General features: G+C 37.5%; 1 protein-coding gene across 4 annotated transcripts in view; it reads right to left on the bottom strand.

Annotated features, from left to right (window-relative positions):
- The window catches only part of SLC9C2 (solute carrier family 9 member C2 (putative)), a 97,008-nt gene that overhangs the window by 27,928 nt on the left and 48,472 nt on the right, over positions 1 to 20,608 (bottom strand). For all 4 annotated transcript variants that reach the window (XM_021930419.2, XM_009194432.4, XM_021930423.2 and 1 more), the window contains 7 exons: positions 19,647 to 19,810; positions 18,935 to 19,030; positions 8,205 to 8,302; positions 7,095 to 7,214; positions 5,752 to 5,950; positions 4,873 to 5,061; positions 1,170 to 1,319 (listed from right to left, as the gene is read on the bottom strand). In XM_021930419.2, coding sequence (XP_021786111.1) covers positions 1,170 to 1,319; positions 4,873 to 5,061; positions 5,752 to 5,950; positions 7,095 to 7,214; positions 8,205 to 8,302; positions 18,935 to 19,030; positions 19,647 to 19,810 — 1,016 coding nt within the window. The remainder of the gene's footprint in view (positions 1 to 1,169; positions 1,320 to 4,872; positions 5,062 to 5,751; positions 5,951 to 7,094; positions 7,215 to 8,204; positions 8,303 to 18,934; positions 19,031 to 19,646; positions 19,811 to 20,608) is intronic.

Raw genomic sequence — 20,608 nt, 5'->3', positions numbered from 1 at the left:
TGTAGTCATCAGGATTTAAATCCATCTCTGGTTAAAAATCAAGAATGTCACTTGGGCTGAGAAAACACCTTTCAGCTGTTGATACTGCTCACCTTAGCCCCTCATTGACACATGTGAAAATGTAACCAAAATCACCAAACATTGGGGGCAAAAACAGAATGAAATATAGAAACCAAACACAACAAATAGGAGAATGAACCCCAAGGAAGCAGAAGTAACACAGGAAGCAAAAAATCTTTTAAGATGAAAAGAAGATTCTAGGTAATGTTATATTAATTCTTTTAAAGCAAACAGTTGTTACAAAAAGGAAGCAACTACAGTTTTTGGAGATCAAAAAGTAATTGTCAAAAAAGTTTAAAAAGTTTAATAGATGGGTTAAACAGAAGAATGAACACAACTAGAAATTTAAAAATTTGTAAACTGGAAAATCAACTGAAAGATTCTCATTGCAAAGAGCAGAGTTGACAGTTATGAGTGAAAAATAAGGAAGTTTTTTTATCTAAGGAATGAGAGTCTCCTTTACATTATCAGGCCCAAAGAAGCATGAGAATGAGACAGCAGTCACGTTCCACTTTCCCTACTCTTTGCAAGTGGCTGGTAGTAGACAGACTGGTGTGAGGGAGCCTGGTTAGGAGGGGATTCACTCCACCTCTAGGCTCCCATCTAGTATTTACTGCATAGTGGCTGGAAATGAAGAGGATCTTAAATGACAAAAAATAAATACTTCTACTCACCCACCCCACAGTACCAGGATTTCAAGTTTTCACTGTCAAATCTTTGTTCTCTTTTCCTCTATTCCTCTCTTCGTAAGGCTTACCCTTTCTTTGAAGCCTTATTCAAGTCTCAAATCCTGCCTAACGCCTTTGCAAGTGCCCTGTCTTTTAGAGAGTGTTACAGAGACATACTAGATCTCTTCTCTATACTCTGCACTCAGAAAAGAGATAGTGTATTTTCTGCTATGAAGATAATAAATGAGTTTGATGATAACTACTGAAATATAATGATCAGAGACTTTTCTCTGCAGCACCTCGTATGATATAATAAACAACTGAATCCATTTCAACTGTTGGAATTTGTCTGTTTGGTCAAACATATATAGAACCAGTCTTAAAAGAAGTGAATACACCTAAGGTGTTTTTCTCCCCAAATGACCAGTGCTTGTTTCTCACCTGATATATTGATTCATGGACAGATATTTGTTTTATTAGAAGTTTGGCATCTTCTTGACTTTTGATATAGCCTTTTGTAATACTATACATCAAGCTGAGGCGCTTTTTGATCTGCACATCTGCAATATTTATCAGTATTGGTACTATTATCTGGAATAATGAGAAGAAGAAAAAAAACCTGTACATTTTATGAGGAAAAGCACCCTGTGAGGCAGAAATTCATAGCGTCATCTCCAGACCAGCAACAGCAGAGCCCACAAACTTGTTAGGAATGCAGATTCTCAGGTCCCACTGGAGACCTGCGGAATCAGACACTCTTGGGTGGGGCCCAGTAGTCGGTGTCTTAGCAAGTCTTCCAGGTGATTCTGTGCTTACAAAAGTCAAGACCCATTCTCTAAAGAAGGCGAAGCTTAGTGAATAATTGACTCTTGCTTTAGGGGAAAGTCTCTAGCACTGCCTTTTCCCTCATTCTCTGTAGCCCCAGATTTCAGAAAACCCCTAACCACGTCTCCTAACCTAGGTCATAGTTACTCACTGAACAAATCATCTCTCTGTGCCTCAGTTTCTTTACTTGCAAAATAGGAAACTTAAGGTATCTAAGATCCTGCTTAGTTCTATATTTCTCCAATCATAAGCTAAGGCAGGCTAGTGTCATGACTTAAGAGAATGGGATTTTAAATATACACCTCTCTAAATTCAAATGCAAGCTCTCCTATTTACCAGCTCTGTGATCTTGAGCAAGTTATTTACTGACTTTGAGGACTCAGTTTCCTCATGTGTAAAATGAGGAAATAATATCTAAGTACCAGAATTCCAATAGAGCTGCTCCTCAAAATCCACGTAGTCACTCACACAGACGGGGGCTTCCCACAGGGTTAAAGTCACGTCAGAGCACAGGGGCAGATGGTGAGGGACTGGGTAACAAGGGAAGAAAAAAAAGTGAACTGGGAGATGGCATTATAGTGAAGGAGTTACAAGAGCAGAGAAGGGAATTTTTTTTAAGCTGCTATTTTGCCTTTGAAACTTTGGGCAAAGGGAGAGATGTTTAAAGAAGATGTTTTCAAAGTTACACTCTGCAGTGTACTGACACTCTTTGAGCTGTCCTTTAGGGCACCTAAAGATCACCAATATTCTTTCAAGTTTTCCAATGCAGGTTTGTTTCTTTTGAAAGCCACATTATGCTGAGACTGGCTATGAGCCACCTAACTTCACAGAGTGGTGAAATCTACCTCACAGAGCTATTCCATTAATTAAACTAGATAATTTATGTAAAGTGCTTTACACAGGTCCTGGAAAATAGTGAGTGTTCAATTAAAAACCATGATAATATACTTCACTGAGATTTGTCAGAGCATGCTAGACAGAAGGGATGACTGGTTCGGAACATTGCTGCCCACACTCTGATCAGATTTGGTTTATGTAAAGTCCCTAATTAGGCAAAAAGAGTCAGGCTGGTGGGATCAGGGGAAAGCAAAAGGAAGCAGCAGATAAGCTGCAAGCCTGCCTTTGTTCATGGACCAGGTTGCATTGCCCTCCTGCACAAATAACTCAAAATCTTCCTGTGCCCAACCACCACCAGACTCCAGCAAGTTAGTTCACTGCAACCGTGGCGTTAACCGCACAAAGCCCTTTTCAACGGACAGCATAAACGCTATCCTATAAAATCTCCAGCAAGCCTTTGTTTCTTCGCAGTTGCCTTCTTTCTTGCAGGCTGCCCATTGTTTCCCTGGCAATGTATTTTTCTACTGTCTCTAATAAATAAATATGCCTTTCTTTATCTACAACTGTCTTGGTAAATTCTTTTACTGCCACGCCGCCAGCCCAGATAGCTGTCGCTCCCCTGTGACAGTTTCCACAATAATACACTTTTAAATCTTTGTTTCATTTTAAATACTCTTCACAAAGTATTACTTCTAAAATAATTATTTTACATTTACCCGCATACGATCTCTATATAAATACTGATTACCTAAAGAAACTTCTACCTTTGATTTTAAGTCTTTGCCTCACACAACACATCCTGATTTCTAGCGTAGTGTACCTGATGGTGGAGTTACACCTTACATGAGAGCTTTGCTTCAAACTCAGCTCATAAGGCTAAAAGCACATGGAATCAAAATTACCCTTTAAACCAGGTACAGTAACTCTGAATAGTAATTCTTATGAACACTAAAGTTTGGTTACACCAATGTAGAATAAATGAAGGAACAAAAGAGAAAATCTGTAAGCACAAGCTGGATAGTCAAACAATTCTGCCTTAAAGATAACTATTATACGTTGTGGAGAATGGAGACTAGGTGGGGGAGTCTCATGTGTGCATTTTACCATCAGGGTTTATAGCAATTTTTTTTTAATGTTAAGTCTCTGTATATAACTTCAATAAATACTAACATGATGGATTTGCTTGATGTAATAAGAATTAAACAACAACAAACATGGCATGGCAAGTGAAATCATTTAAAGCCCTGAAGTTAAAAGTTTATGTAATGCAACTCCATTGGAAAGAGAGAAAAGAGGTTTAAGATTTGAAACTGAAACTATAAAAATCTGCCTTCAGTATCAAAACCAGAGTCATGGAATGAAGGCATAGTAATTGTTAAGGCAACTGAAGGCCACGGTAAAATTAAACTCCATAGGTAGTATGCTATGTGACTGTGGAGCTATGGAGGAAATATTTTTGCTTCTGTAGAGTTTGGGAGACATGAACAAATTTTACTGAAACTTAAAGAACTTGTCTTTGGGTTACCCTGCTTCTAGTGACACCAAGATTTTCATTCATTCACTCAACACATATTTACTAGCGTTTACTCTATGCCAGGCACTGTTCTGGAGGCAGAGGTTACATCAATGACCAAAACAGGCCGAGTACGGTGGCTCATGCCTGTAATCCCAGCACTTTGGGAGGCTGAAACAGGAGGATTGCTGGAGCCCAGGAGCTTGACACCAGCCTGGGCAATACAGTGAGATCCCATCTCTATTCAAAAATGTAAAAAGAAAGACCAAAACAAAGATCTCTACCTCATGGAGAGTACGTACCATATACAGTAAATAGCTGATAAGTACTATGGGGCAAAAATTAAAGTTGAGCAGGTAGAAGAGAATCAGCAGGAAGAGGTAGAAATTGAGGGTGTGAAGGGTGGGTTGCCAGTTGACATAGGCTGGTCAGGAGAGGCATCTGTGACAAGGTGAGATTTGAGCAATGGCTTGAAGGTGATGAGAAAGGGAACCATGCAGATACCTATTGAGAGGGTGTTCCAGAAGAGACAACTCCTGCTCTCATTTCTTTCAAAACAATGAGGTTTTTTACTCACCTAACACAATGTAAAAAAAGAATTTAAAATTTTTATTTTATTATTTATTATTATTTTTTGAGACAGGGTCTGGCTTTGTCACCAGAGCCATCATTGCACTCTGTCTGACTGGAGTGCAATGGCATAGTCTCAGCTCACTGCAGCCTCAACTTCCTGGGCTCAAGTGATCCTCCCACCTCAGCCTCCCAAGTAGCTGGGACCACAGGTGCACACCATCATGCCCAGTTAATTTCTTAATTTTTTCTAGTGATGGGGTCTTGCTATGTTGCCCAGTTTGTCTCAAACTTCTGGACTCAAGCAATCCACCCACCTAGGCCTCCCAAAGTGCTGGGATTATAGGTGCGAGCTACAACTCCTGGCAAATCTTAATATTTTAAAACGTGAAATCTTACCTTGAAGAGAGGAAGAAATCTAATTATTCTTAAATATCCCATTATTACTGTAAGCTGAATAAGAGCCAAGTTGTGTCGTCTCAATTTCACAAAGTATACACAAAAGATATCAATGATTCCAACAACCAGGATAAAAAATTCCAAAGTATTCCAATATTGTCGAAAATATTTCCTTTTCAAAATTATTATCTGTATATAAAACAAATGTATAGGTGTCATTTCATAGCACCTATACAGTAATGTTGGGGGGAAGGAATCTATAAAATTAACAATTAAGTTCTTAACTACAAATGAGTTATATTCAAAAAGTTGAGCTTTAAGTTATTCATCTGGAATCCCCCCAAAAATTCTTTTAACTCTTCACCATTTATAATTTGGTTAAAAATATATACTCTATAAGAAAGCTGGAATGCCAAAAACAAGCAATAAAAATAGCAGCAAACAGATTCATTGCAATACTATTAATAATAAAGTATGAGAGTAATGCTCAGAAATCACCTTACACATTTATACTAATAATTAACTCACATTTTATGACAAGGACCTAGCAAACCAATTCTTATTCACTTATTTATTTCTTGTATCATTACACAAAATATTTGAGGGAAACATCCATGTCTGGATTTTCAATTATCCTTTACCTGATACTTGAGAATCTCTCTACTTTTATGATACTTAACTGATGTTCAATACTATGACTCTTACACTAATTTCACTATTAAACTCGGAAAATTCAAAAACGTTACTAAAATTTCAGGATCTCATCAACTATCATAGCAAATGGTTCTTGGTATCAAGTCACTTCAATAATATGACAAAATAGATTCAAAATACCTGAATTGCTCTTTTTATAGATTCTATTTCTATTTTTAACAGTACCTTCAATGTTGATTCTAATACATATAAAAACATAAAATAGTAGTTTATTGATATCAGTGCTGACACATGTAAATCTCTTGCCATTGGCCACAGATGTATCATCATAGGATAAATATATATCAAATTTATAATCTGTCCTGTATATTCAAATTCTTCAGAAAATACTATGTGAAATATAAAAGTCAGAAAAGCATTACTCCTGAAAAGAGATCAAATAAAATGTTAGATCACTTAAAAGTATAATTAAGCAGCTGAAGTTCAACATTTGTTTAAATAAATAATTAAAATTAATTTGAAGACTATACATAATATAAAATAAAGGAAACAAAACTCAAAAGCATACTTTCTATACATAAAAATCATAATGAAGAAAGGTAAAAAATATGATTTTTAAAAATCCATATCAGGGATGGGAAGCATTTTTAAAACTCAAGGCTACAGTACCTTGGAAACAATGCAAAGATTCATAAATAAAAGCAAAAAATAAATAAATTTAGAGGAAAACAAATCACACATTGGATTGTTTAAAATCAAGAATGGGAAAAACATTATATTAAATAATTACTATGACATGTATTTATTCAGACTTTTCATTCCATCTAAAGTAGAGCATGACAAAAAGAAATTCTCTGGATATATGTCAAGATCCTACACCTTTGATTTTTTGTATATCTCTTTAAACTTATTAAATGGAAAAAAGTTTTAAAAATTACTAGAATTTCTTATAAAAAGTTAATGCTCACTTAAAATTTAGCAGCATTAACACCCTTGGTATATTCTTGTTTTGACATGTTCTGTTGGTAGAAAAATTATGTCTCTCTGCTCTAAAAAGTATGTAAGCTCACAATTTATAAAACTAAGTAAAATATCTACCCCAGTTAAGTAAAATCTGTGTTTTGTGATATTTTGGAAAATTGGTTACAGGTATTATTAAGGGCATGTTGTGTTTTTCCTAATTATAGATCCAAAGAATCACGCAATAGAACAGATGAAATTAAACAGAGCTAGATCTAGTCTATAAAGTTAGCTATTTCTCATCCCTGCGCTATGTTATATCAAGAAGAATATTAAGCAGCCCACAACACACTATAACCCTCAGACACAGCAATTAAAACTTGAAGGATCCAAATGTGACCATCCTCTTTCCCTTCCTGACAACTCTCTAATAGAGATGTCATTGAAGCTGCTAAAACAGAATGGAAGAAGAGAAGCAAGCACCACTCAATCAGTGAAAATAAACCGTAATATAGTTTTTCTTAAGGAAAATTGAGATAAGCTATTCTGACAATGTAGAAATGGTAGTATTTTCAAGTATATTTCTATTAAAGGTTCACAATACTTACTCAGGTGGAATAAAATGTATCTTTTCTTTACGATAGTCCAAGAAAGTTAAAACAGTTTTAAACTTCATAAGCCAACTTCTAGTTCTCATGTAAGTTGAAACATCATAAATACTCATGAATCTAACAGAGAAAAATGTACATATGTGTTATAATAAAAAGCAAGTGATATACTTTGGGTTAATATAAAAGGGGAAGGTGTACTAAGCATACATTTAATATGGACCACCAAATAAGCTCAGTTGCATGCCTCTGCATCCATCTACCTATCCATCCATGGTCATGGTACAGGAGTAGTTTTAGCATGAGACCCCTGCTGCCTCTGTTCCTGACCAGAGGTTGAACGTAAGTAAAGCTTCCCTAGACCATTTCTTTGGAGTGTGGAATCAAGCTTTCCTCTGTCATGTTGGTCTGGCCCAACCCTCTCCAAGGCCCTGAGGGCTCTAACTTTCCTAAACTTTATTCCAGTGACTGGTAACGATCTTCCAAATAGATTACCTGGCTGCTGAAATGTTATCTATCACCTAGCCAGGATCTCCTATTATTATTGCCCCACAGCTTTGTGTTAGATCACCTATTATCTAATGTTTGCCAGGACTGTAACCAGATATTGTTATATCTCTAAGATACTGAGCTTTTCCCACCAGACTTAAGTGCATTTGTCAGCACCAGCAGTTGGGTCAATTCTTCCAGAGCCTGCTCCACCCCAGGGAGCAGTCTAATGGCAGCCTCCAGGCTTCTGAACCTCCTCTGTCTGGTAATTTAAAGTGAAGATAATATAAAGGCAAAATAATTATAATAGTAATTGAAGTTATATAAGTTCCCTTTCATGGATTCCCTGGTGTCTTATCTAATTACATGATAGTCCAATCTTTCTCAGACTCCCCTAATGTCACCAAGGTTATAAAACTTCAGGGAAAAAAAAATAAACAATATAAAAAGTAGATGGATAGATGGATGGAAGGACAGACAGATGAACAGACAGAAGATGGATAGATATAGATACGTGAAATAATAGATTGATCAATCTGGACATTTAATTATCATTTTATTCATTCTTCATCATATAGCCATTCAATTTTGGAATATCAATTAAAGAAGTGTTATACTTACTTTCCTTGGGTGGAGTAATAGCATTTTGCCGCACCAATTAATATCCGGGCTGCCTCTATTTCAAGAATTCCATTGTTACGCTGTTTTTCAAAGCTGCTCTAAACATACATTAAATGAAGAAAACAAAAGATTAAGACATAAATGGAATGTATTCTTCTTAACCCTTACATAGCCCTCACTATTATTACTGAACTCAATATATCAAAATATGCTATTACAAAAAATTATATAGTAGGAAATAAATTTCATTCAATGCAAATGTTTACAGAATACTCATTTTTATAAAGTACAGTCCTGAATGTTACAAGAGATAAAAAGGGTCTTAGCTTTCTAGAGACTCAAAATGTATACCACTCAGCCAGGCATGGTGGCTCACTTTGGGAGGTCGAGGCAGGGGGATCACTTGAGTCCAGGAGTTCAAGACCAGTCTGGGCAACATGGTGAAACCCCCCATCTCTACTAAAAATACAAAATTAGCCAGGCATGGTGGCGCATGCCTGTAATCCCACCTACTCAGGAGGCTACGGCAGGAGAATCGCTTGAACCCAGGAGGCAGAGGTTGCAGTGAGCCGAGATCACGCCATTGCACTCCAGCCTGGGCAACAGAGTGACACTCCATTTCAAAAAATATATATATATACACACACACACACACACACACACACATATATACACAACTCAAAGAGTTTACTTTAGTAATATAAATAGCATCAGTAGCATCATCTTTTTATAGCAGAATAGAGCGTGCAAAATATTAATTCTAAGTGTAACTAATCATTTCAGTCCCACATGGAACCATCAAAAGAAAAAGATAGGCTGTATTATTGTGTCAATCCTCCCCCTAAAATAGCAGAAAAATTATAGCTTCTACATGACACTGACATTACATTCAGAGGTTAGCGTTACCTCCTGGAACTGATGCCTACATTTCCTCACATACTGACCATATACTTCGCCTATCCATTGTTTAGAAACGTTGGCTCCAACCGCTACTGCATTTAACATATTTTCTCAAGTCTTAAAATTCGAGGGATGATAGTCATTTCAGGAAAGGAGAGAATTCGCGCCACTTATATCTCAAGACAATTCTCATTCACTCATTAGCTCCTTTTCCAGAAGATAGAAAAATGAACCACCAGTAACAGCTTTGATAAAGGATATGCAAATTCTGAAGCTGCCTTCCAAAGGGTATGGGGCAATGGCCAGGCGCTCTCTACTCTGAGGGTTACCAGAGCACTTAGCGGATTTCTCCACATTGCAAGCCTCCGTGATGGCCCTGGTAGGATGTCCACTGTGAGAAAAGTATGTCCCAGAAGCTCAGTCCTGAGGCCTACCTCTAGTATTTACACTTGTAGTGTTTCCAGGCATGCCCATCAAGAAGTAGGCCTGGATCAAGAAAATTACGATTTACTAATATGATGGATTGTTTATTTATTCATTCATCCTTTGAACAAATGTTTATTAAATGCCTACTCTGTTCCAAGCCCCGTTTTAGGGCAATGAAGGTATAATCCAAGGCTTTAAGGGGTTCACAATCCAGTGGGGCAGGGGAAAAGTTAGATGCATATATGATAAAGCAAGAAATTAAGGGGATAACATTCAGCACAGGGTATTAATCAAACTTGATGTGGAGATGGGATCAGAGAGAGTTTCTTAGAGGAGATGGTACCTCAATTGAGTTTTAAGGAGAAGTACAATTATCCAGATGAAGAACGGTGGTGGGGCGAGCAGAGTGAAGAAAGAGGTGGGCAGAGGGTAGCATCTCTGGTGCATGTACAGAGGTGAAAAACAGTATGCTGCGTGCGGTAAAAGACAAGTTGTGGGGCACAGCATCAGTCAGAGAAACAGTCAGAGGCCAGATTTTAAAATACCTTGTATATTGCACTTTGACTTAATTTTATAGGTAAACTTTTCTTGGAATGTGATATACTCATTCTGTGAGATACTCCTTCAATCCCAATGCCTGAAAAACTATGCAGGGCAGGGGAAAGGGTAAGGAAATGTTGCACTCAATAGTCCCTCTTGGAGAAGCTCAATGTATATTAGCATATTAAAGATTCTGAGAAGTTCTACAAGAAGTTCTAAAAGAAACCCATTTAACTTTATTTAAGCCACCATTTCCCAAAGTAATTTGAGCATGGAAACTTCATTTTTCATGCAGTTACTATTAACATTCCATGGAATAAGTGTTCTTTGGAACTCACAATGGAAAATGTAGGCACTGAGGAGTCATTTAGGGTTTTAAGCAGGAAGGAGGTATAGTCACATGTCTTTTAGTAAGTCACTGTAACTTGAGAATGGAAATATTGGAGGCAAGTGGACCAGTTGAAGGTTACCGTCCAGACAAGAGATTATGATAGCCTAAATTAAGATTCATGAGGACAGAAAGGGGTGTATTTGACAAATATTTAGAAAGTAAGATTGATAGAGCTTGGAGAAGGGTAGAGGAAGAGGACTGACTCCAGCAACCAATGGTCTAATTCACTAACACTTGGAATATAACAGTAGGCTTGGGATGAGTTCAATATGGATTTGAGGTAGAGTGAAAGGAGAAGCTGTCTAGCCACCACTGGATTCATGAGTCTAAAGAGCTGGTGTTGAAACGTGTGGAAGGAAGATTATAGATTTGTAGAGCATCTATGCATAGCGTTAAAATCATGAGCCTAGCTGGGAATAAAGAAGGAGAGACTATAAAGTAAGAACAGTGGACAGAGTTAATTGTCCTGAGGTGCACCAACATTAAAGGGTTAAAAAGAGTTCATAGAGGAGACTGAAAAGGAAACGGGTAACAAACACAGGAAGAACGCCAGAGTAGAAGGTACTGTTAGGAAAGCTATTCAAAAATAGCGTGAAGCAAGTCCTTCCATGGGACTGTTGGTTTTAAAAAGTAAATGTGGTAGGTCATTATAACAATGACTGCAGTGTATCATGCCTCCCCGTGTCCGTGCCCGCTTTGCAAATGGCATCACTGTTTCCCCATTAAGAGGTGTAATCTACTTTTCTACTCATTGACTCTGGGCGGGCTTTGTGATTTGCTTTAACTAATAAAATGGGGGTAAAAACGACATTGTTCAGGCTCCAGAGCCTGGAACTTAAGAGGCTTTGTGGCTTTCCCTCTCACCCTGTTGAAACCCAGAGACCATGCTGTGAAGAAGCCCAGTCCAGCCAACTATAGAGAACAGGCCATAGAGGGGAGAAACAAAGCACCCTGGAAGACGACTAGTATCAGCTGCCAAACCCTCCGACCATAGTCGATCTAGGAAATGACCACAGGCATATGAGTGATCCAAAATGAGACCAAGAGTAGAATCATCCGGATTGCCAACACACAGAACCGTGAGAAATAATAAATCATTGTTTTAAGCCACCAAGTTCTGGGTTGGTTGGTTAAACAGCAGAAGCTGACTAAAACAGGAAAAATCAGTATCAATTGTGGAGAGCCTCCAGAAATTAAAACACACTGCATTAGCTTTGGAACTGGGCGGTGGGCAGAGGTAGGGGGGCAGTGAGAAGACTGTTAGTGGAAGCTGGAAGAGCAGTGGGGAAACTACAGCAGGAGACTGGAGGGAGGCAGCCATGCTACCAAAAGGCAGTACCACTGACCAGGCTGTCACCTGAGGCAACGTGGAAGACAGAAAATGTACCTCATGAATCTGCTAAGAAGATTTCTAGATTTCTAATATTCCAGGAATATTAAAAGTACTGCTTTTTTTAGCTTCATATAACAAGATAGAGAAAGACAGAGACTGGGATAAACCAAAGAGAAATAGTTCAGTCTTAAAGCAGAACTTAGAGAAAATATAGAAGCCATGATTTGCCAAGTTGGAAACTAAACGTGTTTCTCATCTGTGGTTTCTCCAGCTGGCAAAGATCTAAAAGTAAAGACCAAAACATGCCAAATTGTAAAGAGCATCACTGCTGAGAAGAAACTGCATCAACTAACGGGCAAATAACTGGCTAACATCATAATGACAGGATCAAATTCACATATAACAATATTAACCTTAAAAGTAAGTGGGCTAAATGCCCCAATTAAAAGACACAGCCTGGCAAATTGGATAAAGAATCAAGACCCAATGGTGTGCTATATTCAGGAGACCCATCTCATATGCAGAGACACACATACACTCAAAATAAAGGGATGGAGGAAGATCTACCAAGCAAATGGAAAGCAAAAAAAAAAAAAAAGCAGGGGTTGCAATACTAGTCCCTGATAAAACAGACTTTAAACCAACAAAGATCAAAGGAGACAAAGAAGGCCATTACATAATGGTAAAGGGATCAATTCAACAAGAAGAGCTAACTATCATAAATATATATACACCCAATACAGGACCACCAGATTCATAAAGCAAGTCCTCAGAGACCTACAGAGAGACTTAGAATCCCACACAATAATAATGGGAGACTTTAACACTCCACTGTCAATATTAGACAGATCAACAAGACAGATGGTTAACAAGGATATCCAGGACTTGAACTCAGTTCTGCACCAAGCGGACCTAATAGACATCTATAGAACTCTCCACCCCAAATCACCAGAATATACATTCTTCATAGCACCACATCACACTTATTCCAAAATTGACCACATAGTTGAAAGTAAAGCACTCCTCAGCAAATGTAAAAGAACAGAAATCACAACAAACTGTCTCTCAGACCACAGTGCAATCAAATTAGAACTCAGGATTAAGAAACTCACTCAAAACTGCACAACTACATGGAAACTGAATAACCAGCTCCTGAATGTCTACTGGGTAAATTTAAAAAATGAAGGCAGAAATAAAGATGTTTTTTGAAACCAATGAGAACAAAGACACAACATACCAGAATCTCTGGGACACATTTAAAGCAGTGTGTAGAGGAAAATTTATAGCACTAAATGCCCACAAGAGAAAGCAGGAAAGATCTAAAATCAACACCCTAACATCACAATTAAAAGAAATAGAGAAACAAGAGCAAACACATTCAAAAGCTAGTAGAAAGCAAGAAATAACTAAGGTCAGAGCAGAACTGAAGGAGATAGAGATAATAAAAAAAAAACTTCAAAAAATCAATGAATCCAGGAGCTGGTTTCTTTAAAAGATCAACAAAATCGATAGACCGCTAGCAAGACTAATAAAGAAGAAAAAAGAGAAGAATCAAATAGTCACAATAAAAAATGATAAAGGTGATATCAGCACCGATCCCACAGAAATACAAACTACCATCAGAGAATACTATAAACACCCCTACGCAAATAAACTAGAAAATCTAGAAGAAATGGATAAATTCCTGGACACCTACACCCTCCCAAGACTAAACCAAAAAGAAGTTGAATTGCTGGATAGACCAATAACAGGATCTGACATTCAGGCAATAATTAATAGCCTACCAACCAAAAAAAGTCCAACACCAGATTCATAGTCGAATTCTACCAGAGGTACAAAGAGCAGCTGGTAACATTCCTTCTGAAACTATTCCAATCAAGAGAAAAAGAGAGAATCCTCCCTAACTCATTTTATGAGGCCAGCATCATCCTGATACCAAAGCCTGGTAGAGACACAACAAAAAAAGAGAATTTTAGACCAATATCCCTGATGAACATCGAAGCAAAAATCCTTAATAAAATACTGGCAAACTGAATCCAGCAGCACATCAAAAAGTTTATCCACCAAGATCAAGGTGGCTTCATGCCTGGAATGCAAGGTTGGTTCAACATACACAAATCAATAAATGTAATCCATCACATAAACAGAACCAAAGACAAAAACCACATGATTATCTCAATAGATGCAGAAAAGACCCTCAACAAAATTCAACAGCCCTACATGCTAAAAACTCTCAAAAAATGAGGTATTAATGGAATGTATCTCAAAATAATAAAAGCTATTCATGACAAACCCACAGCCAGTACCATACTCAATGGGCAAAAACTGGAAGCATTCCCTTTGAAAACTGGCACAAGACAGGGATCCCCTCTCTCACTACTTCTATTCAACATAGTGTTGGAAGTTCTGGCCAGGGCAATCAGGCAAGAGAAAGAAATAAAAGGTATTTGATTAGGAAAAGAGGAAGTCAAATTGTCCCTGTTTGCAGATGACATGATTGTATAGTTACAAAACCCCATCGTCTCAGCCCAAAATCTCCTTAAGCTGATAAGTAACTTCACCAAAGTCTCAGGATACAAAATCAATGTGCAAAAATCACAAGCATTCCTATACACCAATAACAGAGAAACAGAGAGCCAAATCATGAGTGAACTCCCATTTACAATTGCTACAAAGAAAATAAAATACCTAGGAATCCAACTTACAAGTGATGCAAAGGACCTCTTCAAGGAGAACTACAAACCACTGCTCAACGAAATAAAAGAGGACGCAAACAAGTGGAAGAACATTCCATGTTCATGGATAGGAAGAATCAATATTGTGAAAATCGCCATACTACCCAAGGTAATTTATAGATTCAATGCCATCCCCATCAAGGTACCAATGACTTTCTTCATAGAATTGGAAAAAACTACTTTAAAGTTCATATGGAACCAAAAAAGAGCCCGCATTGCCAAGACAATCCTAAGAAAAATGAACGAAGCTGGAAGCATCACACTACCTGACTTCAAACTATACTACAAGGCTACAGTAACCAAAACAGCATGGTACTGGTACCAAAACAGAGGCATAGGCCAATGGAACAGAACAGAGCCCTCAGAAATAACACCACACATCTACAACCATCTGATCTTTGACAAACCTGACAAAAACAAGAAATAGCGAAAGGATTCCCTATTTGACAAATGGTGCTGGGGAAACTGGCTAGCCATAGGTAGAAAGCTGAAACTGGATCCCTTCCTTACACCTTGTACAAAAATTCATTCAAGATGGATTAAAGACTTAAATATTAGACCTAAAAACCAGAAAAACCCCAGAAGGAAACCTAGGCAATACCATTCAGGACATAGGCACGGGCAAGGACTTCATGACCAAAACACCAAAAGCAATGGCAACAAAAGCCAAAATAGACAAATGGGATCTAATTAAACTAAAGAGCTTCTGCATGGCAAAAGAAACTACCATCAGAGTGAACAGGCAACCTACAGAATGGGTGAAAATTTTTGCAATCTACCCATTTGACAAAGGGTTAATATCTAGAATCTACAAAGAACTTAAACAAATTTACAAGAAAAAAAAAATCAAACAACCCCATCACAAAGTGGGCAAAGGATATGAACAGATACTTCTCTAAAGAAAACATTTATGCAGCCAACAGACACATGAAAAAAATGCTCATCATCACTGCTCATCAGAGAAATGCAAATCAAAACCACAATGAGATACCATCTCCCACCACTTAGAATGATGATCATTAAAAAGTCAGGCAACAACAGGTACTGGAGAGGATGTGGAGAATTAGGAATGCTCTTACAGTGTTGGTGGGACTGTAAACTAGTTCAACCATTTTTGAAGACAGTGTGGCAATTCCTCAAGGATCTAGAACCAGAAATACCATTTGATCCAGCAATCCCATTACTGGGTATATACCCAAAGCATTATAACTCATGCTACTATAAAGACACATGCACACTATGTTCATTGTGGCACTATTCACCATAGCAAAGACTTGGTACCAACCCAAATGTCCATCAATGATAGACTGGATTAAGGAAATGTGGCACATATATACCATGGAATACTATGCAGTCATAAAAAATGATGAGTTCATGTCCTTTGTATGGACATGGATGAAGCTGGAAACCATAATTTTCAACAAACTATCACAAGGACAAAAAAACCAAACACCGCATGTTCTCACTCATGGGTGAGAATTGAACAATGAGAACACTTGGACACAGGGCAGGGAACATCACACACCAGGGCCTGTCGTGGCATGAGGAGATAGAGGAGGGATAGCATTAGGAGAAATACCTAATGTAAATGACGAGTTAACGGGTGCAGCAAACCAACATGGCACATGTATACGTATGTAACAAAACTGCACATTTGTGCACATGTACCCTAGAACTTAAAGTATAATTAAAAAAAAAAAAAGACCAAATCCAGGGTGCTGCCAGTAAAATATGGCCTCAGCTTCCAAATCAAATCAAGGGTGTGGCTGAAGGCCCTTTGTTAAGACCACCCAAAGATTCAAGGTTGAATTTTGTCTACCTTCTCAACAAGACTAAAGGCCACCTCAGACTCATATCTGCATTGTCTGACACAGTCAACAGTCCACCTGATAAGAAATTGTGAAGTGGGGTGGACTAAACCAGAGTCATTGAAAACAAACAGTTTTTACGGTAATTGTGCTAGATTGGACAAAAAGGGACAGAGACAGTTCTAAGTGAATATAAACCTCCCAGTTTTCTACAGGCAGAAATCAAACTGAGAAAGTCACTTGGCTACAAGCATGGATTATTTCCTACAGAAATGGAAAGAATGAGGAGAATTGGTATGTGTGCACAGATGGATTTCAGAATTGCCATGGACCAGTAATTTCTCAAGCCATCCCATTCTTCCCTGTCTTAAACAGTGGTGTCTTTTGATCATCACTGAATACTGGGTGTCTAGGGGGCAGATAACTTGTCTTTTTAGTTCACAGGTCTCTAGATCAAGAGGAGTCACACTTCAGGAGAGGCAACCAAGGAGCCTCTCACCTGGATTGCAGATCATGAGATACTGGACTTCGAATCTGATAGCAAATAGGATGTAGCTTTTTGGATTCTTGGAAAAGGGTGAGTCTGTTTTACATGTAGGAGGGGTAGAAATATTGTGGCCAGTGGGCAAACTGTGGAACAGTAAATATGGCCACAAATTCTGTGTATGTCTTACTATTAAGAAGTTGAGTCTATTGCCCCACCCCTTGACTTGAGGCAGCCTCATCCACAAGTCTGGAAGTTAGGTACTGGCCCTTTTGCCTCAGTTTTCCTCTAGGTGGCTTCTCATTCTTCAGAGGCTAGGTCATCTTCTTGCATGGCAGTCTCAGGGTGGCATTCAGAGTGGAAAAAAGGTAGAAGCTACAAATCCTCTCAATGCCTAGGCTCCAGAACGTTCACAAAGCCACTTTTGCCATATTTTATGCTCAAAACAAATCACAAGAACAGCCCAAATTCAAGGGGTAGGATAAAGATACCACTTTTTAACAGGAGGCTCTGCAAAGAATTTGTGGCCATACGGAATTTTCTACTGTGGACGAGAGCCTTTCAAACTCTGAGAATATGTTAAACTAAGTATAGAAATGTTTAAAAGAATGAAAATAATTTCTTAAGAAGAAATATGTTCTTCAAGCTGGGAGCGGTGGCTCACAACTGTAATCCCAGTTCTTTGGGAGGCTGAGGTGGGCAGATCACTTGAGGCCAGGAGTTTGAGACCAATCTGGCCAACGTGCCAAAATCCCACCTCTACTAAAAATACAAAAATTAGCTGGGCATGGTGCCAAAACCCCATCTCTACTAAAAATACAAAAATTAGCTGGGCATGGTGGCACACACTTGTAATTCCAGCTACTAGGGAGGCTGAGGCACAAGAATCTCTTGAACCCAGGAGGCAGAGGTTTCAGTGAGTCAAGATCATGCCACTGTACTCCAGTCTGGATGACAGAGAGCCAGACTCTGTCTCTAAATAAATAAATAAATAAATAAATAAATAAATAAGAAGAAATATATTCTTCAACAGAAAAAAATGAAAGCAAAAAGAAGGAATTTATATGTTAATAGAGATTTGAAGGACATATCAGTTCACTGCAATGTGTGGACTTTACTGGAATTCAATTTGAAAATATAAACTGTAAAAATAAGTATTTGTCACATTTTTGAGACAATTGGAAATCTTACCACCGACTCGATATTTGATGTTATTAAGGAATTATTATTCATGTTTAAGTATAATGTTAGTATTTTATGTTTTAAAAAATACTTTAAAATTTAAAGATATATACTGAAATATTTACAGATGAAATGATATGCCATGTATGATTTGTTTCAAACTAATACATAAGATGGGGTTTAGGATGCAGCAGGTATCGGTCACATGTGGATGGTTTTTAAGGTTGGGTGATGGGTACATGAGGATTTATTACACTATTCTATCTACTTTTGCATATGTTAGGAATTCTTAATATTGACAATAAATTTTAAAAAGAAACTAAAAAGGAATTCTGGGCATAATTAGTATTTTACATACATTTTATATTGAATAAAATTTGTTCTATTTGATTATAACTCCAGTTTAAAATATATAATTTGATGAGCTGGTGTAAACTTGATTTTACCAGGTAATCTTCCTACATTTATATTAGAACATTTAAATATTAGTATTACAACATTTCAAGAGAATTTTCGATTCATTAGATTTATTTTAGCTTATTGTATCTCTAACAGCTATATTAGCACTTGAGAGAATTTTGTATAAATGGAACTCAGATATGTTACATTTATAAAAGCAATTTAAATATTTGAAAATGTTTAATTATCTGGTATGTAAATAGCACCAAACATTATTCTAAGGGCCCTCAAAAGTGACTGCTAAAATTTGCCAGACATAGAAACAGGATAACAAGGTTTGTGTCTTAAACTTAAAGCCTCAGGAAGAAGGAAATTTTTTATTTTTTGACTTTAACAAATCACACATTAATTTTAACAATCAACAGACTGTCAGAAGATGAAGAAAAGTTTTCAAGTCATCTGAAAATCATACGCCAGGATTAAAGACATTGCAAGACAAGAAATTTTAAAACATTATGTGAACAGCACCAACCATTTGTATTGTAGCTACATGCAATCTGGCTTCTTCTATTAAAGCTTCATCTGTTGTGGATTCCATCTTCATATCCTCATGTGAAACGTGGGAAGACTGAAACGTACCAGACGACAGTTTAAAACATAAAGAGATAAAGTTAAAAATAAGTAAAAATGATTAGGAACTGGCAAGTGCTACCCTCAACAAAGATTCCAGTAATTCAAAGCAGAATTGCTAGAATGAAGAGCTGTGTATAACGTGGGTAATGTTTTTTCATGTAAGAAATGTTGCCTTCAATTGTGCTAAAGGAAATATTCATTTGGGGAGATTTATATCCCAAATTCTTCTCTAAACTTATCTATATGCTTGACTGCTCTCTAAATCAGCCCGTGTTTTCTGCTCTTTATAACACTCCTACCAGGAGAGAATTCTCAGTATCTTAAGCCATTAAAAACATTGTCTTGGCAGAGGCCATTGATTGGTACTCAACCAGCCAGATCGTAAAAACATCCATTCTCCTGGTATTTGGCAAATAAAGCTGGATAACCAAGACCTTCTCTTTAGAGACAGAATTCAAACTCATTTCACCAAAATAGCAAAGCCAGTAACTCTCTCCCCTCAGTTTTCTGACGTTTAATTAGCAGAATCAGGTCTTTAACAATAGACTAAAGCAAGCGAGGCAGACCAAGGGAAGGAAAGGAAAACTACTTTTTGCCAGGTATCAACTCACAGGAATATATTCGATCCTCGTTTTATCTTCTACTAAGGTCCAATTAACATTTGTCAAAATTTTTTCTCCTTTAGATAAACTTATTGTGTTCTGTACTATCTCCTGTATGTGCTGAGTGGCATTTTGCAAGGCCATTTGTCTTGGGAGGGAAAGAACACACAAATCTGTGACAAAGACAAAAGCAAAGGCCTTAATAGAGTACAGTGATGACTGCAAGGGAAAGCAAAAAAATGTTGCATGATTATGTAGTGAAATCTTGAGATCACCTGCAAACCAGAGTGGTTAGAGCAAGGATAATTTTTCATACAAAACTTTCCAGAAGATTACCGAACTATTTGTTTCTTTTTGGCTGTATAGCTCAACTTTATCTGACTCAACTGCTAAAAAATGTTTATTAGTTTCCCTGCTTTCCCTATAGCTAAAGACATGACTACTTCAACGCACCCAATCCATATTTCTCAAAGTGTAAAGGGTACAGGTGGAAGAGCTGCCTATTAAACTATGCAAATTCCTGGGTTCTACTCCATACCTACAGAATCAGATTGGCCTGAAAATTTACATTGTAACAAGTTCTCCAATTGTTTCTTATACTGTACATAATAACATTTAAAGGCCAGTGCAATAGAGATCCCTCAAATTTAACATCTCAGTGTTCTGGCCAGTGAATCAATATGTTCAAAACGTGTAGCATTTTGCATTTTCTTGAGGTTTCTATAAGGTTCACTTACCAAAGAGAAGAGTTTAATGAGTAAATGAGCTTAGTCTACTTACTCACAATTCCATCTCAATAAAGCTGTTCTCTCCTTATAATTGCATACGAAATGTCTCTTCAAGGGCTAAATGGCTTCTAAATGTTTCAGTGTAACTTTATTTCACTCTCTATGGGACACTGGGTACAATGGAGTGATTTGAAGTTTGGGGATCCAGAAAGGTCTGCAGAGATAGCCCTCTCAAGCATCAGA

The sequence above is a fragment of the Papio anubis genome, chromosome 1 (genome assembly GCF_008728515.1).
Source record: "Papio anubis isolate 15944 chromosome 1, Panubis1.0, whole genome shotgun sequence".
Lineage (NCBI taxonomy): Eukaryota > Metazoa > Chordata > Mammalia > Primates > Cercopithecidae > Papio > Papio anubis.
The sequence above is the reverse complement of the archived record's forward strand: the minus strand, read 5'-3'. Positions and strand labels throughout refer to the sequence as shown.